This window comes from Thalassophryne amazonica, chromosome 16 (genome assembly GCF_902500255.1).
Source record: "Thalassophryne amazonica chromosome 16, fThaAma1.1, whole genome shotgun sequence".
Taxonomy (NCBI): Eukaryota; Metazoa; Chordata; class Actinopteri; order Batrachoidiformes; family Batrachoididae; genus Thalassophryne; species Thalassophryne amazonica.
Genome location: NC_047118.1, coordinates 58,578,951 through 58,602,021, shown reverse-complemented (window position 1 = coordinate 58,602,021; position 23,071 = coordinate 58,578,951). Strand labels below are relative to the sequence as shown.

General features: G+C 40.3%; 1 protein-coding gene across 1 annotated transcript in view; it reads left to right on the top strand.

Moving 5' to 3' along the window:
* LOC117528444 (medium-chain acyl-CoA ligase ACSF2, mitochondrial-like) overlaps positions 1 to 23,071 on the top strand; it is a 75,405-nt gene that overhangs the window by 27,191 nt on the left and 25,143 nt on the right. Inside the window, 4 exon segments of the mRNA XM_034191069.1 lie at positions 15,370 to 15,532; positions 20,652 to 20,747; positions 20,823 to 20,870; positions 20,873 to 20,974. Of these exon segments, the coding sequence (XP_034046960.1) occupies positions 15,370 to 15,532; positions 20,652 to 20,747; positions 20,823 to 20,870; positions 20,873 to 20,974 (409 nt within the window).

Here is a 23,071-nt window from a genome sequence, read left to right as displayed (position 1 = left end):
TTCCTAGATTAATGCTTTTTCTAAGAGTGTAAGCACACTGAAGTACATTCGAAGCATCCCTACTTAGCCTTAATACATTTTTCATAACCTTCAAGTTTATATTATGAACTTAAAAAGACATTTGGATAAGAGTTTGTCATGAAGTATATGCTGTAGAAGGCTGAAAATGGTTATTCTCTTAAACCCAAGTCTTTAGAGTGTAGACGTTTATGGATTCAGTGTCTCCCGATCTTATATACTTCAGGACACTACAAAGTACCTCTGATAAAGTTTTGGCGCTTTTGTATAAAAGTGCATGATTCCCCTAAAATTTGTCCCTTAGCCGCCGGACTAATAGACTTGGGTCTTAATTCTCCTGCAAAAATATCGGGCTTGCTGATGATATGTGAGGCAGCAGAATGGGACTGCACCACAAAGCACCAAAAACCAAGTCTAAAGTGACATGTAGAATGTTTTTCTTTTTAAAGTTAATCCAGTGCAGTGTTCAGATATGTCTTACACAGGCACATTCATTATTCCAGTACACACAGGAATTAACACTAGTGAGAATCATCAAACTATGATGAAACTGAATTCAAAACAAAAACTATCTATAAAGCAAGAAGCGTCTGTGTGTGTGTGTATGTGGCTCGCATATGACTGTTTGTCAGATCAACCTCAGCTTTCGGATATGGCTTCTTCTTCTTCTTCTTCTTCTTTAATATTTATTTCATTCATTTAAAAGAAAAACAGAAAAGCAAAAAACAAAAGCACCACAATACCAGAATGAAAAGGAGCAGAAAGAAGAACAAGTCTTATGATTTCTGCCCCTTTTAACAATACAATCTTTCAATATACAGCATCATAGTCAACATTATTTAACAGATTGCATTTCTTTAACTTGTCACATACCACTGACCCATTTCATAATTATGACCATTAATTAATAGATTACATCACTGACAGGTTACATTTAAACTTAAGACACTCCAAACATTATTAACAGTTTACTTTTTTTTTTTTTTTTTTTTGACTTTCTTGCAGCCCACTGACTTACTTCATAGTTTCATACTTACTTAATACATCTAATTTAATATGTTTTTTAAATAATTTAAGCGACCTTAATTCTTTAATTTCTTTATTAAGATTGTTCCATAATTTGACACCATTTACTGCAATACTCCTTTCCTTTACTTTGGTTCTAAATCTTGGTTTTTTAAAGACTTCTATTCCTTTCAATTTATAACTACTTACTCTTTTTTCAAACATATTTTGAATGTTTGTTGGTAAAGTATTTTTATTAACTTGGTACATCGTTTGTAATATTTTCAAATCAACTAAATCATGAAATTTAAGTACCCTATACTTAATAAACAATGGATTAGATGAATCTCTAAAACCACTGTTACTAATCACTTTTAAAGCTCTTTTCTGCAAAATAAATAAAGGTTGTATATAGGTTGTATATGTTGATCCCCAGATTTCTACACAGTAAGTTAAATATGGGACAATCAATGAATTGTACAATGTTAATAAACCATAACTATTTAATGAATATTTTACTTTATGCAAAACAGCAATGGCTTTCGCTATTTTTCCTTTTATGTAATTTATGTGTGACTTCCATGTAAGATCTTCATCAATCATGACTCCTAAAAATTTCATTTCTTTTACCCTTTGTATATCCATTCCATCTATTTGTAATGACACATTATTTTCTTTCGCTCTATCATTAAACAATGAAATTTGTCTTATTAATATTTAGTGACAATCTGTTTATATCAAACCAATGTTTAACTTTTTCCAACTCTGTATTTATCACTTGTGCTACTTCCTGTATATCTGATCCAGAGTAAAACAGCGTTGTATCATCAGCAAATAAAATGCTGCCAAGCACATTGGATACATTCACAAAATCATTGATATACATGGCACAATGATGCGCATCCTTTATTATTAAAATTTTGGGGATTAATTTTCATAACCATTATTTTGAAACCTTTATTTTGATTAACATTGTAATATTAGTACTTCCAAGATGGTGCCATTCATAGCGTCTCTGTCCTACTCTTCCGCCACCGACACGACTGTAAGCTACAGTAGAGAAACACCTGAACATTGGTAAAGTTCATCACAAACTTTTATTTAGCCTCTTGAATCTTCAATCGTGAGTCCAGAAGCCTTCTGCCGCTCTGCAGCCACTTCCCCTCTCACATACTGAATAGACAACAAACCTGATATGGTAATGCCATTCTATTTCAACACTAGCAGGAAAATGACCAAAAAGCTTAAAGCTACTATCTACTACCATTTTGTGTTCATGAATGGCAATGATAAAGTTGAGCTTGACAAAAGCAAAGTGATTTGCCAGGCATGCCAAATGGAAGTGAAGTATTGCAGAAATACGACTGTATACGAATGTGAGAAATGAGCTTTAGTCAGCAGAGGGTGGGCATTACAAGTGACAGTACTCTTAAAGTTTGCCAATAACATGCCAACACATGCACATCCATGTTGGTAAGAAGTCCATTAAAATGTAGCCTACATTTTAAAACAAATGCTGTTGTTGGATTGTCTGCAGTTCACCTAAACAAATTCATACTTATTACAATATTCCACCTTTTATACAGTGGGGCAAAAAAGTATTTAGTCAGTCCCTGATTGTGCAAGTTTTCCTACTTAGAAAGATGAGAGAGGTCTGTAATTTTCATCATTGGTACACTTCAACTATGAGAGACAAAATGAGAAAAAAAAAATCCAAGAAATCACATTGTAGTATTTTTAAATAATTTATTTGTAAATTATGGTGGAAAATAAGTATTTGGTCACCCACAAACAAGCAAGATTTCTGGCTCTCACAGACCTGTAACTTCTTCTTTAAGAAGCTCTTCTGTCCTCCACCTGTTACCTGTATTAATGGCACCTGTTGGAACTCGCTATCTGTATAAAAGACACCTATCCACAGCCTCAAACAATCAGACTCCAAACTCAACCATGGCCAAGACCAAAGAGCTGTCGAAGGACACCAGGAAGAAAATTGTAGATGTGCACCAGGCTGGGAAGAGTGAATCTACAGTAGTCAAGCAGGTTGGTGTGAATAAATCAACTGTGGGAGCAATTGTAAGAAAATGGAAGACATACAAGGCCATTGATAATCTCCCTAGATCTGGGGCTCCACGCAAGATCTCATCCTATGGGGTCAAAATGATCATGAGAACAGTGAACAAAAATCCCAGAACTACACAGAGGGACCTGATGAATGACCTGCAGAGAGCTGGGACCAAAGTAGCAAAGGCTACACACTACGCAGAGAGGGACTCAAATCCTGCAGTGCCAGGCATGTTTCCCTGCTTAAGCTAGTACGTGTCCAGGCCTGTCTGAAGTTTGCCAGAGAGCATATGGATGATCCAGAAGAGGACTGGGAGAATATCATGTGGTCAAGGAGATTTTTTTAATGAAAGACGTGCGGACGGATTGCAGCGTCGGCTCGCAGCCGCTGTGACGCTCCGCCACAGGAAAAACACCTCCGTTGGAAGCCTTAAGGACAAGTTGGAACATGTCCAGCTGTTAAACAATTTCTCATATACTCACTCCACTGAAAGCCATCAAAAGCCGCCTGGATTTTACAAATGGTTATCAACACGGAGGTGTTTTTCCTGTGCCGCCGCACCGCGCCGGCTGTGTCCCGACGCGCGGACCCGTCCGCACGGACCCGTCCGCACGGACCCGTCCGCACGTCTTTCATTAAAAAAATCTCCTTTAACAGTGGAATATCCGGATAAAATGCTGAAACCGACTTCTTCTGAAACGTCTCTGTTCTCTCACGACGTCCTGGATCAATAGAGCCTGAAATGTGGAGGTTTTCAGCTTGAAACAGGCTGACGACGGCGCCTGGGAGCGCTGCAAGACATCTCGCTCCGTGGGAAGTCCTTAAAGCGACAGCATCACCTCAAAATCTCTCATCAGCCGTTAAAATTTTCACCGAAAACCATCTTAATTTGTCGAACCGTGTCCACTTCCATGTGTCTCACAGGTTTAGAAAAAATTTTGATCAAACAAAGCGCCAGTCTCTCAGCAACTTCTCAGACAAAGGAATTCCGACGAGGGGCTGGACGACTCCTCCCACAAGGAGTGCTCACAGGCGAATGATGTCACCGACAGTGATGCCGGTAACGTGTTACTTAGTAACGCGTTACTCTGATCTAACCACTTTTTTTAGTAACGAGTAATCTAACGCGTTAATCTTTCCAAATCAGTAATCAGATTAAAGTTACTTCTCCAAGTCACTGTGCGATACTATTATTTTTGCATTGTGGGTCGATAGCAGCATTAAACTTGGTCCGTGGGCAGGAGGTCGGGGTTCAACTGAACTACACACTTTAAGCGAGCTGTGAGCTTTTCATCAGCTATGACTCGTCCTCACCTAAGCACGGTGAAAACAGCACACCTGCACTGAGCTTTACAAAGACATTTTTATGCTTTATTTTTCTCCTTTATTTAGAATTCTGAGCTGAGCCGCTCCGTATCGTCTCGTTAACAACTAACACTATTTTCCACTCAAATGCACCTAAACTCTCTTTCTGAGGACCACATGATGTGAAAACACAATAAAACTTGTAAATCTGGTCATGTTTTCTGCAGAAATGTTATCCATTCTTTGTGCTCAAACACCAAAGCAGGGGCGAATCCAGATGGATTGTAATGGAAGGATGGAATGGGGGCGTGGGGCAGGGATGTGCCCCCCTCCCCCACAACACCCCTAGATTAAAGGTCCAGTTTTGAAGCCGTTTTTTTACTACAACTACTAATACTACTTAAAATAATAATAATTTTGACAAGTAAAATGTTTATAGAGAATTTAAATGTTAGAAAAATGTTAGAATTTAATAGTTACATTTACAAACAATGTAGGTTAGAAATTGCAAGTTTTACTGTTATAGTGCTGTCAACAGTTAAATATGAGGTCAAGAAAGATTATTTTACTTTTTATAAAACAAGTATTTATTTTCATTGAAGTCAAGAAAGGGTGACTATAGAGTTTTGGCAAAACAGGTATCATTGTCATGTTGAGGTGGCAGAGGGTTGTAGGCGGCAGCTGGGGAAAGTAACTAAAAAAGTAACTAGTAATCTAACTTAGTTACTTTTACAATTGAGTAATCAGTAAAGTAACTAAGTTACTTTTTCAAGGAGTAATCAGTAATCAGTAATTGGATTACTTTATCAAAGTAACTGTGGCAACACTGGTCACCGACAGGCGTGGAAAAACTCACGCATGCGCACGAGGGTTCAAGCATGTCTGACGTAAAAACATATGAATGAAATCCATATAGTTTTTGAAAAAAATAAAAAGGACCTATACTTTATGGACAGCCCTCGTATATATATATATATATATATATATATATATATATATATATATATGCGTGTGTGTGTGTGTGTATACAGTATTGTTCAGAATAATAGTAGTGCTATGTGACTAAAAAGATTAATCCAGGTTTTGAGTATATTTCTTATTGTTACATGGGCAACAAGGTACCAGTAGATTCAGTAGATTCTCATAAATCCAACAAAACCAAGCATTCATGATATGCACACTCTTAAGGCTATGAAATTGGGCTATTAGTAAAAAAAGTAGAAAAGGGGGTGTTCACAATAATAGTAGTGTGGCATTCAGTCAGTGAGTTTGCCAATTTTGTGGAACAAACAGGTGTGAATCAGGTGTCCCCTATATAAGGATGAAGCCAGCACCTGTTGAACATGCTTTCCTCTTTGAAAGCCTGAGGAAAATGGGACATTCAAGACATTGTTCAGAAGAACAGCGTAGTTTGATTAAAAAGTTGATTGGAGAGGGGAAAACTCATACGCAGGTGCAAAAAATTATAGGCTGTTCATCTACAATGATCTCCAATGCTTTAAAATGGACAAAAAAAACAAAAAAAAAAAACAGAGACTCGTGAAAGAAAACAGAAAACAACCATCAAAATGGATAGAAGAATAACCAGAATGGCAAAGGCTCACCCATTGATCAGCTCCAGGATGATCAAAGACAGTCTGGAGTTACCTGTAAGTGCTGTGACAATTAGAAGACGCCTGTGTGAAGCTAATTTATTTGCAAGAATCCCCGCAAAGTCCCTCTGTTAAATAAAAGACGTGCAGAAGAGGTTACAATTTGCCAAAGAACACATCAACTGGCCTAAAGAGAAATGGAGGAATATTTTGTGGATTGATGAGAGTAAAATTGTTCTTTTTGGGTCCAAGGGACGCAGACAGTTTGTGAGACGACCCCCAAACTCTGAATTCAAGCCACAGTTCACAGTGAAGACAGTGAAGCATGGTGGTGCAAGCATCATGATATGGGCATGTTTCTCCTACTATGGTGTTGGACCTATATATCGCATACCAGGTATCATGGATCAGTTTGGATATGTCAAAACACTTGAAGAGGTCATGTTGCCTTATGCTGAAGAGGACATGCCCTTGAAATGGGTGTTTCAACAAGACAATGACCTCAAGCACACTAGTAAACGAGCAACATCTTGGTTCCAAACCAACAAAATTAATGCCTCGCAGATGTGAAGAAATCATGAAAAACTGTGGTTATACAACTAAATACTAGTTTAGTGATTCACAGGATTGCTAAAAAAGCAGTTTGAACATAATAGTTTTGAGTTTGTAGCGTCAACAGCAGATGCTACTATTATTATGAACACCCTCTTTTCTACGTTTTTTTTTTTTACTAATAGCCCAATTTCATAGCCTTAAGAGTGTGCATATCATGAATGCTTGGTCTTGTTGGATTTGTGAGAATCTACTGTATCTACTGGTACCTTGTTTCCCATGTAACAATAAGAAATATACTCAAAACCTGGATTAATCTTGTTAGTCACATAGCACTACTATTATTCTGAACACTATATATATATACATACATATTCTATTTCTACCTCATTTCTTATGTCTTGTACTGTTACAAGTATTATTATTATTGCTTATCCTTGCACACGCTGTTTGATGAACATTCTCCTCTACTTGCACCCACCTTGTGTGTTTTTTAAGAGCTGACGTAACATGTGAATTTCTCCCTCTGTGAGATCAATAAAGTATATCTTTATCTTTATCTTTAAATACTGTATTCACATCCATATGTTTGTGCTTCATGTACACTAACGTGTTTATTGCTTCCTATATCTCTATGTGTGTATATATGTCTGACCATGTTGGATAAATATCAATTTTTTTCTTAAAATAACTGTATTTGCATGTCTTTTTGTATCTCAATGTCAACCATGTTGTTATGGTTAGAGGTCCGGATGCGACCGGGCCGGTACAGTCTATGGACCCAAATGCTGGGAGCAAGAAAGAGTGGTTTGCAAAAGAAAAGATATTTATTGATAAGGGGAAAATAATAGTGCTGCAGTGGGGATGCCTGCAGAGTGGAGAGTCACCCTGCTCCTGGCAGTAAAAATAGGGAGCTGCAGTTTCCCAAGCCAGTCTTGAAGGAGAACTGAAAGCTTGGATTCTCGGACACAGGACCAGGTGGGACACACAGAGCTGAGACAAGGAACTGAGGGAACAAGAAACAGATGGTGAGTGATTGCACTTATAACACTGGAAGCCTTAACAATTCACAGTTCACTGCAGGCTTAAAATAGAATTGTTCACAGTTCTGGAAATATCTGAGCTGAGAGCCGAGGAGTTCCAAGGTGACTTGATGTGCAGGGATCCAGGGGCCAGGAACCAGGATAGCGTGGGAGCCACTCAGGAAAGTGTCTGGAACACCAGGAAAAACTGTTCACGCTAATAGGGGAATTAGAGAGTTGGCCAGGTTACCTGAAATTTTGCTGCGGGAAGCTCCAACGTCTAGGTGCTTGGAAGCAGCAGGAAGATGCAGTCAAGGTCACAGAGAGGAATCAGGCTTGGTCCTCAGATCATGGATCTCCAGGTCATGAATCATGGAACATCATCATCATGGAACAGCCTGGAAGAATCTGAGGAAGAATCTGGCACTGCTGAACTGAAAGACTGGGTTTAAATAGTCTGTCTCTAATCAGCCGCTCATTCACAGAAGGTGTGTGGCTGAGGTGAGCGGTGAGGCGCAGAAGGAATAAAACATATCACAGGGCGCCATCTGGGGGAAAAAACTAACACAAGACAGTCAGGTAAAAACAGAATAAAGAACAGGGATCAGGGAGAACCACAACACGTCTTAACAAATGTACACTTTGTCTGTTAAAACTACGTATGTCTTTGTACATCCCACCTTCAAACACAGCCTCATACGACCATCCATGAAAAATCTACTTAAGCTCCCAATTTTCTATAGGAATACAAACTTCCTACGGGCACTACACTAGTAAAATAATATTGAAAACCAACAGAAAAATACACAACTTACGAGGTCTGTCCGTAAAGTATAGGTCCTTTTTATTTTTTTCAAAAACTATATGGATTTCATTCATATGTTTTTACGTCAGACATGCTTGAACCCTCGTGCGCATGCGTGAGTTTTTCCACGCCTGTCGGTGACGTCATTCGCTTGTGAGCACTCCTTGTGGGAGGAGTCGTCCAGCCCCTCGTCGGAATTCCTTTGTCTGAGAAGTTGCTGAGAGACTGGCGCTTTGTTTGATCAAAATTTTTTCTAAACCTGTGAGACACATCGAAGTGGACATGGTTCGAAAAATTAAGCTGGTTTTCAGTGAAAATTTTAACAGCTGATGAGAGATTTTGAGGTGATTCTGTCGCTTTAAGGACTTCCCACGGTGCAAGACGTCGTGCAGCGCTCTCAGGCAGCGTCATCAGCCTGTTTCAAGCTTAAAACCTCCACATTTCAGGCTCTGTTGATCCAGGACGTCGTGAGAGAACAGAGAAGTTTCAGAAGAAGTCGGTTTCAGCATTTTATCCGGATATTCCACTGTTAAAGGAGATTTTTTTAATGAAAGACGTGCGGGCGGATTGCAGCGTCGGCTCGCAGCCGCCGCGACGCTCCGTCACAGGAAAAACACCTCTGCTGGAAGCCTTAAGGACAAGTTGGAACATCTCCAGCTGATAAACAATTTCTCATATACTCACTCCACTGAAAGCCATCAAAAGCCAACTGGATTTTAACAAATGGTTATCAACACGGAGGTGTTTTTCCTGTGCCGCTGCGCCGCGTCGGCTGCGTCCCGATGCGCGGACCCGTCCGCACGTCTTTCATTAAAAAAATCTCCTTTAACAGTGGAATATCCGGATAAAATGCTGAAACCGACTTCTTCTGAAACGTCTCAGTTCTCTCACGACGTCCTGGATCAATAGAGCCTGAAATGTGGAGGTTTTAAGCTTGAAACAGGCTGATGACGCTGCCTGAGAGCGCTGCGCGACGTCTTGCACCGTGAAAAGTCCTTAAAGCGACAGAATCACCTCAAAATCTCTCATCAGCTGTTAAAATTTTCACTGAAAACCAGCTTAATTTTTCGAACCATGTCCACTTCGATGTGTCTCACAGGTTTAGAAAAAATTTTGATCAAACAAAGCGCCAGTCTCTCAGCAACTTCTCAGACAAAGGAATTCCGACGAGGGGCTGGACAACTCCTCCCACAAGGAGTGCTCACAGGCGAATGACGTCACCGACAGGCGTGGAAAAACTCACGCATGCGCACGAGGGTTCAAACATGTCTGACGTAAAAACATATGAATGAAATCAATATAGTTTTTGAAAAAAATAAAAAGGACCGATACTTTACGGACAGCCCTCGTAAATAACTTTGGTTTGTATCATATTTTTACAGTGTTCTTCCCCCCCGTTCCCCGGGTTCGCTGACAGGGAGCGCCAAGACTGGACTGGCCATGGGATGGTCCATGAGTCAGGGTAATGGTATGATAGGATATGGGGCAGACTGAATGGATTTTGTTGGAGGAGGACAAGCTTTTGCAGTAATGAGATGCTTAATTTCTTCACCTCAAGGAGTTGAAGACGATGACTATTGCTCCCATAACTTTACGTCCATGGATCACCTAGCTACAGCAGATAGATGGCTAATTTCAAGAGGTGGGGATGGACCAGTTGCCTGAAAGATTGGTTTGTAATTAGGACCCAAGCAACGTGGAAGATTCAGCAATGTAGTGCTCCTCATCCTGACCCGGTCCGGTCTTCCATGAGCCTTCTACAACCCCTGGCAAAAATTATGGAATCACCAGCGTCGGAGGATGTTCATTCAGTTGTTTAATTTTGTAGAAAAAAAGCAGATCACAGACATGACACAAAACTAAAGTCATTTCAAATGGCAACTTTCTGGCTTTAAGAAACACTATAAGAAATCAGTAAAAACAATTGTGGCAGTCAGTAACGGTTACTTTTTTAGACCAAGCAGAGGGAAAAAAATATGGAATCACTCAATTCTGAGGAAAAAATTATGGAATCACCCTGTAAATTTTCATCCCCAAAACTAACACATGCATCAAATCAGATCTGCTCGTTAGTCTGTATCTAAAAAGGAATGATCACACCTTGGAGAGCTGTTGCACCAAGTGGACTGACATGAATCATGGCTCCAACACGAGAGATGTCAATTGAAACAAAGGAGAGGATTATCAAATTCTTAAAAGAGGGTAAATCATCACGCAATGTTGCAAAAGATGTTGGTTGTTCACAGTCAGCTGTGTCTAAACTCTGGACCAAATACAAACAACATGGGAAGGTTGTTAAAGGCAAACATACTGGTAGACCAATGAAGACATCAAAGCATCAAGACAGAAAACTTAAAGCAATATGTCTCAAAAATTGAAAATGCACAACAAAACAAATGAGGAACGAATGGGAGGAAACTGAAGTCAACGTCTGTGACCGAACTGTAAGAAACCTCCTAAAGGAAATGGGATTTACATACAGAAAAGCTAAACGAAAGCCATCATTAACACCTAAAAAGAAAAAAAACAAGGTTACAATGGGCTAAGGAAAAGCAACCGTGGACTGTGGATGACTGGATGAAAGTCATATTCAGTGATGAATCTCGAATCTGCATTGCGCAAGGTGATGATGCTGGAACTTTTGTTTGGTGCCGTTCCAATGAGATTTATAAAGATGACTGCCTGAAAATGTAAATTGTAAATTTACATGTAAATTTCCACAGTCATTGATGATATGGGGCTGCATGTCAGGTAAAGGCACTGGGGAGATGGCTGTCATTACATCATCAATAAATGCACAAGTTTACGTTGATATTTTGGACACTTTTCTTATCCCATCAATTGAAAGGATGTTTGGGGATGATGAAATCATTTTTCAAGATGATAATGCATCTTGCCATGGAGCAAAAACTGTGAAAACATTCCTTGCAAAAAGACACATAGGGTCAATGTCATGGCCTGCAAATAGTCCGGATCTTAATCCAATTGAAAATCTTTGGTGGAAGTTAAAGAAAATGGTCCATGACAAGGCTCCAACCTGCAAAGCTGATCTGGCAACAGCAATCAGAGAAAGTTGGAGCCAGATTGATGAAGAGTACTGTTTGTCACTCATTAAGTCCATGCCTCAGAGACTGCAAGCTGTTATAAAAGCCAGAGGTGGTGCAACAAAATACTAGTGATGTGTTGGAGCGTTCTTTTGTTTTTCATGATTCCATAATTTTTTCCTCGGAACTGAGTGATTCCATATTTTTGTCCCTCTGCTTGGTCTGAAAAAATTACCGTTACTGATTGCCACAATTGTTTTTCCTGATTTCTTATAGTGTTTCTTAAAGCCAGAAAGTTGCCATTTGAAATGACTTTAGTTTTGTGTCATGTTTGTGATCTGCTTTTTTCTACAAAATTAAACAACTGAATGAACATCCTCCGAGGCCGGTGATTCCATAATTTTTGCCAGGGGTTGTAGCAAACCCGAAACTGGAACTTGTATGTACTAGGCATGTGAATCTCATCACTGACAACGATTCTATACGCACCTTAATACACTACCAGTGATAGGATACATATAGAGAGTTTACTGCCCGTCATGACGATACTGACGATACAATGTGATACGATTCTCCCCTGTTCCTGATTTGATGTGATTTGATATGTATTTGATGGCAATTCAATTCCTCATAATGCAATACGATACAATTTGGTAAAATATGATTAATGGTGGGTATTGATAAGATTTTATTGATATTGATGCCATTATCGAATCTGCTTATCCAGCCGATTATCAATTCCCTTATCAATAGCACTTGTGAATTTTCTGTGTACTAAAAGTACAACCCCTGGCAATAATTATGGAATCACCGGCCTCGGAGGATGTTCATTCAGCTGTTTAATTTTGTAGAAAAAAAGCCGATCACAGACATGACACAAAACTAAAGTCATTTCAAATGGCAACTTTCTGGCTTTAAGAAACACTATAAGAAATCAAGAAAAAAAATTGTGGCAGTCAGTAACGGTTACTTTTTTAGACCAAGCAGAGGGAAAAAAATATGGACTCACTCAATTCTCAGGAATAAATTATAGAATCACCCTGTAAATTTTCATCCCCAAAACTAACACCTGCATCAAATCATATCTGCTCGTTAGTCTGCATCTAAAAAGGAGTGATCACACCTTGGAGAGCTGTTGCACCAAGTGGACTGACATGAATCATGGCTCCAACACGAGAGATGTCAATTGAAACAAAGGAGAGGATTATCAAACTCTTAAAAGAGGGTAAATCATCACGCAATGTTGCAAAAGATGTTGGTTGTTCACAGTCAGCTGTGTCTAAACTCTGGACCAAATACAAACAACATGGTAAGGTTGTTAAAGGCAAACATACTGGTAGACCAAGGAAGACATCAAAGCGTAACGTCAACGTCTGTGACCGAACTGTAAGAAACCGCCTAAAGGAAATGGGAATTACATACAGAAAAGCTAAACAAAAGCCATCATTAACACCTAAACAGAAAAAAACAAGGTTACAATGGGCTAAGGAAAAGTAATTGTGGACTGTGGATGACTGGATGAAAGTCATATTCAGTGATGAATCTCGAATCTGCATTGGGCAAGGTGATGATGCTGGAACTTTAGTTTGGTGCCGTTCCAATGCGATTTATAAAGATGACTGCCTGAAGAGAACATGTAAATTCCCACAGTCATTGATGATATGGGGCTGCATGTCAGGTAAAGGCACTGGGGACATGGCTGTCATTACATCATCAATAAATGCACAAGTCTACATTGATATTTTGGACACTTTTCTTATCCTATCAATTGAAAGGATGTTTGGGGATGATGAAATCATTTTTCAAGATGATAATCCATCTTGCCATAGAGCAAAAACTGTGAAAACATTCCTTGCCAAAAGACACATAGGGTCAATGTCATGGCCTGCAAATAGTCCGGATCTTAATCTAATTGAAAATCTTTGGTGGAAGTTGAAGAAAATGGTCCATGACAAGGCTCCAACCTGCAAAGCTGATCTGGCAACAGCAATCAGAGAAAGTTGGAGCCAGATTGATGAAGAGTACTGTTTGTCACTCATTAAGTCCATGCCTCAGAGACTGCAAGCTGTTATAAAAGCCAGAGGTGGTGCAACAAAATACTAGTGATGTGTTGGAGCGTTCTTTTGTTTTCATGATTCCATAATTTTTTCCTCAGAATTGAGTGATTACATATTTTTTCCCTCTGCTTGGTCTAAAAAAGTAACCGTTACTGACTGCCACAATTTTTTTTCCTCATTTCTTATAGTGTTTCTTAAAGCCAGAAAGTTGCCATTTGGAATGACTTTAGTTTTGTGTCATGTCTGTGATCTGCTTTTTTTTCTACAAAATTAAACAACTGAATGAACATCCTCCGAGGCCAGTGATTCCATAATTTTTGCCAGGGGTTGTAGGCTTTATGTGTTTTCTATGTCAACATTTTCTTGAGTCTTAAAGTAAATAAATATGAAATTGGTCACTGAATCCTTGATCTCTGGACATAATTAAAAATCAGTCAAATCTGTGCATGGTCACTGGATCCTTGATCTCTGGACATAATTAAAAATCAGTCAAATCTGTGCATGGTCACTGGATCCTTGATCTCTGGACATAATTAAAAATCAGTCAAATCTGTGCATGGTCACTGGATCCTTGATGTACATGGTGGATCCTTGATCTCTGGACATAAACAGAAATATACAAAATCTGTAGATTTTGTCAAAAGCATTTCCTTTCAGATATTAATGACACAAATGTAACTCCATAGCCTCTGAACTGAGCTCTTCAGCCGGCTACGCTGCATGTCAGGATGTACTTCATAAAATAATAATAATAATAATAATAAATAAATAAATAAAAAAATAAAAAAATGGATGATGTCACATTTTGGGAGAAAAAAAAAATCCAGTTTTGGTTGGTTGTATTTTATTGTTTATTATAACGTTTGGAAAGAGGTGTCATTTGATTGAAAACTGCAATTCGCTCTAAAGTTATTAATTCTGACTTTAATCTGCGCAGCTCTTTGGAGCTGTGCCCTTAGTCCCAAAAACAGAGGATATTATTATTATTATTACCTGATGGACAATTTCAGTTTATGCACTGGCTGGTGGTCACGGCAGAGAACCTTTTCTTGACTTTAATCCACAGAAACGTAATTCACAGTTGACATCTTTATATGTCTTTGATTGCGAACCTACCGTTGGAAGCGAAGCAGAGAACCAGCAAACAGTGGGTCAAAGCACTGCGTCATTGCTTCAAGCTTCAATCAGACCCATTGCAGTCTGCAATCAACGTTGTGAAATGATCATTTTCCCAGTAAACATCCTCAAAAAAAAACGGCTGCTCCGGTGTCCAGAACTGAAGAAACGGTAAGGGAATTGTTAAGCAAAAAGGATATTGATGTCAACATTTTTGTTGTGGTAGAAATGTGCTTTCTGGCTTCCGTCCATGGTGCATTCAATGTGCATCAGAAATAAATCGATGCAAGCAAGCAGCGACCGATCGATCGTGATTTCAACCATCAATTGAATCAATGCACACTTAATGAATCGATACATTCGCATCGAGCACCTTTGTATCTAGATACTGATTTATATCAATTAATCTCCACATGCCTAGTATGTACATGACCCTGTAACATGTGAAATAACAGGTAAAGGTTATTATGTCCAATAATAGCAACTGAAGTTTGTAACTTTGTCTCTATGGTTATCTTTGTGTATAAAGACACAATTTGAAGATTGTTATTTGGAAGAAAGGTGTACCGTACTGCACAGGAGCAGCCTGTCACATGTGTAAACAATGCCATTTTTTATAATTTGCAGGACTAGTCAAACAAGTGTATGAATTATAGTTCGGAAAATTTGGTACTTTGGCTGCTTTGATCAAAAAACGTTCTGCACTCTTTACCTCTTTTGAATGCACTTACTCTAAAAATGATGCTTGCATTATGCATGTGCGCTTAATTGCATTCTTGATTTGCCAGATTGCCTGACTTGCGCATGGTGATTGTGACTGACACCAGGCAGCCCGACATGCTCCATGTGGAGGACGTGATGCAGGCAGCGGACAGTCGGCACCACAAAGAGCTGGTGGATCTACAGAGAAAGCTGTCTTCAGATGACCCAATCAACATTCAGTTCACATCGGTAACTTTCAGTGTTGCACCCAATGCACAATCACACCTCTGTAGAAAAACAATACCTCACTAGAAACAGCAGACTTATCTGTAGGACTTAACTTCAGCTGCTTTTTGGTTCCATCCTCCTTGCTTCTGTACTCAGCAGTGGCAGTACCATGCATGAACTCACCAATGATTTCCTTTAGTTGTGCTGCTTTGACTTGACTGATGCGGCTTTGCACATTGAGGGTTCTCTCAAATGCAAGTGGCAACATGGATTCTGTTGACAGAAGACTAATCTCAACAAAGCCAACTGAAAAAAGGAGTGTTTTAAGGTGTCTGACCCCCCCCCCCCCCCCAAAGTGAATAGGTTGGGGCAGTTCTACGGTGACTGACGTTACATTCAAAGAGGAAGCAGGCCTTTTGAAGTGAGGACTTAAAACATACAGTCCCTGAGTGTTCCTGTCTTGTGGAAGGCCTAATTGGGATAAGGTCTACTTGGTAGGGGAAGGAAACTTTATTGGTGCTTCGTACAAGTTGGTGGTACTCAATACTATGGGCATTACTGATGTAAGGGCCCCTTCATACATAGTACGAATTTGATTGAATTGTGCATGAAGTGCGCAGGAAGCAGGAATTGCATGCAAAATATGTAAAATCGTAGCTGCCTCCAATGCCTTGTACACCTGTTGCTACAACTATTTGCGTATACTAGCGGCTAGAATGTGCGCTGTGAGAGCTCATTGAACCCTCTGGCGGCAGATGTCAGCCAAATTGCAGCTGACAACACAAACATTGAACACTGCTCGTTTGGCACTGAGAAAATGTGTGGCCATTCGCACTATCATCACAAAAACAGTCAGCGGGCGATCACTGTTGAGATGGATGTGAAATTTGTCTAAGTGCCCCACGACTGTGGAGTTGCAAAAAGCCACATCAATCAATCAATCAATTTTTTTTTTTATATAGTGCCAAATCACAACAAACAGTTGCCCCAAGGCGCTTTATATTGTAAGGCAAGGCCATACAATAATTATGTAAAACCCCAACGGTCAAAACGACCCCCTGTGAGCAAGCACTTGGCTACAGTGGGAAGGAAAAACTCCCTTTTAACAGGAAGAAACCTCCAGCAGAACCAGGCTCAGGGAGGGGCAGTCTTCTGCTGGGACTGGTTGGGGCTGAGGGAGAGAACCAGGAAAAAGACATGCTGTGGAGGGGAGCAGAGATCGATCACTAATGATTAAATGCAGAGTGGTGCATACAGAGCAAAAAGAGAAAGAAACAGTGCATCATGGGAACCCCCCAGCAGCATACATGTGGTGCAAGTATTGCCACCCCCCCCACCCCCCCCGCTCCTCCCAACACATCTGGGGGGGGGCACACTTGCATAAAATGCTTATATGTATGTACAGATCTGATCACATGGGGGCCAGACAGTGAGGTCTGATCACACACAGCACGGGGAGGGGCCTGTCAGCTGATCACAGCACACTGACAGCTGGATGGCAGCTGCAGTGCACACATTACAAACACAGACACCACCACCAGGAAAGTTATATAAATAATTACGACAATACCTACATACGCAATTACATAACAAATAACGAAAATGAATGTAGCAGGAGGTGGTAAAATCACAAGTCAGAATTTCAATATATCCACTTGGGAAATGATTCACAATATTAATACCAGCATTTTGGCATCAAAATTAATCCTATATCTTGGAAATAAACCCCCACCCCTTGAATGTAACAAAGTATGGTCTATTTTCAATTATCTGGCTATTCCGCTATGTGTAAAGTTTGTCCATGCTCTTCAAAAACTTTGTAAACACAATTCTTTCACAAAGGTTTTATTTCAGTAACACTGTGTGAATAACAGAACTTAGCAGGAGGCCATGCTCTTCAAAAACTTTAAAAACATAAACCATTGCCAAAGATTTTATCAAATTCTTTAGCTGAGATCTTGTTTTTGGCTTGGCCATGACACTTGATTTACTACAACTTGCCATGCTGTGACTTGAAATTACACGTGTAATTGCGTGATCACTGTAATAATATCAGTACTTATGTAGCTTTTGTGACTTCTCTAAAACAAGTACTACCAAGTCAGGAGCATTATATATTATAAACTTGAATGTTGTGTTCAATGCTGGGTTCATCAAAACTAATCATGAAGTCAAAACAATTACATTCTAATGTTTCGAAAGATGTTAAAAGTACAGTATTGCAGTTTTCTTTTTTGCATGGGGTGGGGTTTTTTTTTTGTCATGGTAGACATCCACTTCCTATATGAAATATCTCCCAAATTACACAATGCACCATCTCTGAAGTGGATGTAAGCATATTTGAAAAAAAAAAAAAAAAAAAAAAAATATATATATATATATATATATATATATATATTTTTTTTTTTTCTACCATTACCACCTCCTGCTAATGAATGACCACATAACACAGAGAGTGACACGTTGGTCTGGGTGCTGAATGGACAGGGGGCATGTCTGCTCACAGCTGCGACTGTAAAGGTCTCTGCTCCTGGATGTCCAAGCTTGAGAACACGTTCCGTGTTTGGAACGACATGAACTTACAACATTCCTCTGTGAGATGCATGTCTCTGCCTACCGTCTTTCACCTTTGTGCCAGGCTGCAGTGGCCAGACACAGCGCACCGCCTCCATGTCTTTGTTGATTTAAGGCATTTTTCTGCATTGATTACAGGCCAGCGATGGTAGCGCAGTGGTAAACTTTCTGTCTGGTAATCAGAGCTTACGAGATTGAATCCCGTGAGTGACTTTTTTTTAAACCAGGGTTATTTAACCGCGGGGTTCTGTATTGCGTCCCCTTTTATGTATTATTTATATCAACCCAGTGATATTCACTAATTATACGGCTGGTTTTTATATTGTTCTTCTCCACATCAGTGGCGTGATGTGGTGCAGCTGCTCGCACTATGTTCCTGCTCAAAATACACCATGTGTAAAGTTTGCATTGAACCATGGTACCGGGATTGTGCAAGCCTGCCCTTTGACGTGACGTTTTCGGGGTTCGCTCATACGAGCTGTTTCGCTGTGAGTCGCCCTGAGTTGTACTTATTCATACTGTGTGTGAAGAGGCCCTTACAAAAAGCAGCCATTAAGAAATGTCGTGGGCTGGGTGTTTGGCTGGCTTGGTTTTTGTTTTCTGTTTCTCCCACCAGGTGGTATGCATTCAGGACTGAGTGGCTGGGCATTAGGACCTCACCCTGAACACCTGAGGCTTGTTTTCACGTGCAGGTCATCAGGACTCACAGCTGTGGTGTATTTTGTCTTGATCAGAGATTGCTGCATTTAAACCTTGAATGCACAGTGTGTGATTGCCAGAGACTCGACCTTGTGAGCAGACGTGTGAGATCGACGTCAGGAGAACAATCTCACCATCACGGACGCAGAGACCGCTCCAGGTTTGACGCCACAGTCTGTGAAGGAGGACTGGGTGAGGTCTTACGCTCTTCAGCACACTTCCTGAGGTAATTTGGTTTTGGTGACTTTTATGAAGTAATGACAGTGGATTTGGTGTCCCTCACACCTTGTGTTGGTGAGCTGTCACGTTATGCTAATTGTCTAATCAGCTTCTGCTGCAGTGGAGATTTGAACTGAGTTGTTCCGTGCCTGCAGGGTGAGAAGCTGATGTATAGCTTTAAGCCAGGAAGTGTTTGCTGATTGCGTGCACCTTTGAGTTGTGTCTCTCTGTGTGGAGTTGGACTCACCTCATGTTTTCTTTCTTCACAGACTTGGTTTGTCGCGGCCACCTGGGGGGTGTTGGCGGGGTCCCTGGGTCCGAACTGTTGTGGCTCCGGACCGTTTGCGCTGTTGAGAGCACGTCGTGTTTCCACCTCACCAGACCGCAGACTTTTTAGTTGTTTAGCACTTCACCCACTGTTATGTTTATTAAATTCTGTTATCTTTTGAACCGTGCTCTGCTTATTTTATGCTGGGTCCTTTCAAACGCTGGGTCGGTGCTCCGACCGCGTCCGAAACATAAAGAAAATTCATAAACTTTATTGCAACTTTGTCTTCAAACTATACAAAGTTAACAACTCTTTTTATTTGCTAGAAACAGCAGAATTATCTGTAGGACTTAACTTCAACTGCTTTTCAACTGTAGTTGAAAAGCAGTTGAAGTGTTCAACATTTGACATTTCCTCTTTCACTGTGGACTCAAAATTTGCCACTTCCAGGGTATAAGGTTGCAAACAACTGTCATTCTGATGCACTTTGCCATATTACAAATCAAAGGCATAGTTATATGTGACTGACGTTATGTGACTGATGTTACAGTATGTCACTCTATATTTAAAGTTACAAAAAACAAATTTGCAGCTTGGAGCATACACAGAATTTTAAACAGCACTTTGTGACTTTTGTGACTGACGTTACACACCCACAAAAGTAATTTAAATGAAAACAATTTTGGACTTTAGGGTCTGAACAAGCCAATTTCTGCTTGTGTTCCCTTGTCAATGTGAATATTGGTATTACAAAGCTTTAGCAGAGGATGAAACATCAGTTTATGCAATAGATAGAAATTGAGCCCAAATCATTCACATTTTGATGGGAGAAAAACATGAAAAAAATAAACCTGCTTTGACATGGTATAGCTAACCTTCACTGCATCACTGTAACTGAAATTACTTTCTTTCTGCACAAGTGAATATTTGCTCTTCCAATTTCAAGCACTATTCTCCCCAATTAAAAAAATAAATCTTTGGCCTGTGAGCTATGACAACATGGAATTGCCTGGTTGCTGATTCAATGACCCACTGTTCTATGATTTGCATTTCTTGACCTAATTGTTATGCTGCAGTAAGAAGAAATAATTCCTGTATAGGCTCTGATGCCTATTCATGCCATTCTTATCCTCACAGCGCTTTGAGCATCTGATGCTAAGGCTGGTTTCCATTTACAACTGGGTGGACTGGCTGCATGACTGGGAATCCAGCCCCAAGTTTACATATCAGGACCCAACTCCTATCCCACTGAGCCACCTGCTCCACTTTCATATGTAGTACTACATTAGAGTACGGAGAAGAAAGCAACCTCCTTGGTGGAACTAATAATGTCCAGTTGTATCTCAGAAAGATCTGTTAACAACATGCTGCTTGTTTTAGGGGACGACAGGGAATCCAAAGGGAGCCACTCTTTCTCACCACAATATCGTAAACAATGCCTACTTTTTTGGCCTGCGTGTGGGTTATGGATGGAGAGTAAGTATTTGATTGTTTGTGGATACTAAATACACAGTGACATTTCACCAGTCTTACTTCACCTGTACCCATCAGCCCAAGGTGCGAGCGTGTGTCCCGGTACCCATGTACCACTGCTTTGGCCTCAGTAATCGGAGGAATGTGTTATGGCAGTGCACGGCATCACGCTGGTCTTTCCGTCACCCAGCTATGACTGTCGTGCCAACCTGCAGGCCATTCAGAATGAAGGTAACATTTGATTTCACTCAAACCCATCAAATTATTAATATGTATATGTCGCAGACATGAACGAGCAAAGCTCTTCAGCATCTCACCATGTTGTTTAGGCCCTTCAGACTTTTTTTTCAATTATGCTTCTGGGGAGCATTAGCATAGCTAAAAACCTTCAGCGTCTGGGGGGATTCTGGGGGGCCCCACCATTTTAAGCCTTTTCTTTATTTGTGTTTTACATGCTTGGAAAAAGTCCTCACCATCTCATTTAGGTCATATCGTATGTTAAGTTGGAGGGATTTGCTTTCAGTTTGAGTTTAAGGAAGATAATTTTAGATTTTTTTTTTGTATTTGACACTAGCTGGGGTACCCGGCGTTGCCCAGGTTAACCTGTTTAAGATATAATCTACAAAATATTCCAAAGTTTATATTTTGTCATAATTGTAGATATCTTATAAGTATATATGTAGTCCGAATAGGCAAAGGTTTGAACTAAAAACCCAAAATAGGTGGAATCCGCAAACCAAGAGAGAAAACTGAATTTTGCTGCATGCAAGAAACAACAATGAAGTTCTTCAGACTTTATATTGCAGATCAAGTATGCTCATAATCATTAATAAGAATTTATGTTATGACCTTTATAATTGTTGATACATTGAAAATCTAGTTTATAAGAATGCTACAAATATAAAATGGCTTTTAAGCAAATGTTAATTTTGGATAGTTGAGATGTTGAATATATATTTAAATGTAGCTTTTACTGACAAGTAGTTCTGAAGAGCCTCTTGGTAGACAATGTCCTTGTCCTTCTGTCAGGAAAGTGGATATACAGCTGATTGGGTTACCAACTCTGGAGCATCTGACTAACTATCTGTGGAAGATCGCAGGTTCTGCCCTATTCAGGCCAGCCACATTATTAGCAAAAGTAGTGGTTTCTTTTTGCACACTTTGAGGCATTCCATCTTTAAATGGTGTAAATGTTGCCTTGCATATTTCTTATGAATTCATTGGTATATTTAGAGAACCAAACAATCTTTTCAATTGTAAAAAAAGAGGTTTTGACCACTAAAAACAGTTTGAGCATGAAACATCAACCTACCAAAAATTAGATCAACCCCCAAGCTAGTGCACTATTATAAGTGCACTAGTGCCACTGTTTAGTTATTCCTCGGCCTCTTTTAGCAGTAACGGTACATGTAATAAGTGCGCTTATTCGTAGCTTTGGAGGCCAGGCTGGGCGAATTGGAGGCTCGGCTCCGCACCGTGGAAATTCTACAGCTAGCCAGGCCCCTGTAGTCGGTGCGGACCAAGGTAGCTTAGCCGCCGTTAGTTCCCCCCTGGCAGACCCCGTGCAGTCGGGGAAGGCAGGCTGACTGGGTTGACTGTGAGGAGGAAGCGTAGCCCTAAACAGAAGCCCCGTGTACACCGTCAACCCGTTCACATCTCTAACCGTTTTTCCCCACTCGACGATACACTCGCCGAGGATCAAACTCTGGTTATTGGCGACTCTGTTTTGAGAAATGTGAAGTTAGCGACACCAGCAACCATTGTCAATTGTCTTCCGGGGGCCAGAGCAGGCGACATCGAAGGACATTTGAAATTGCTGGCTAAGGCTAAGCGTAAATTTGGTAACTAAAATTAACATTGAATCGGTGTGTAACTTTGCAAAAACAATGTCGGACTCTGTTGTTTTCTCTGGGGCCCCTCCCCAATCAGACCGGGAGTGGACATGTTTAGCCGCATGTTCTCCTTGAATTGCTGGCTGTCTAGTGGTGTCCAAAAAATGAGGTGGGCTTCATTGATAATTGGCAAAGCTTCTGGGGAAAACCTGGGTCTTGTTTAGGAGAGACGGCATCCATCCCACTTTAGAGGGAGCAGCTCTCATTTCTAGAAATCTGGCCAATTTTTGGGATCCTCCAAACTGTGACTATCTAGCGTTGGGACCAGGAGGCGAGCTGTGGTCTTATACACCTCTCTGCAGCTTCTCTCCCCCTGGCCATCCCCCTATTACCCCATCCCCGTAGAGACGGTGCCTGCTCCCAGACCACCAATAACTAGCAAAAATCTATTTAAGCATAAAAATTCAAAAAGAAAAAATAATATAGCACCTTCAA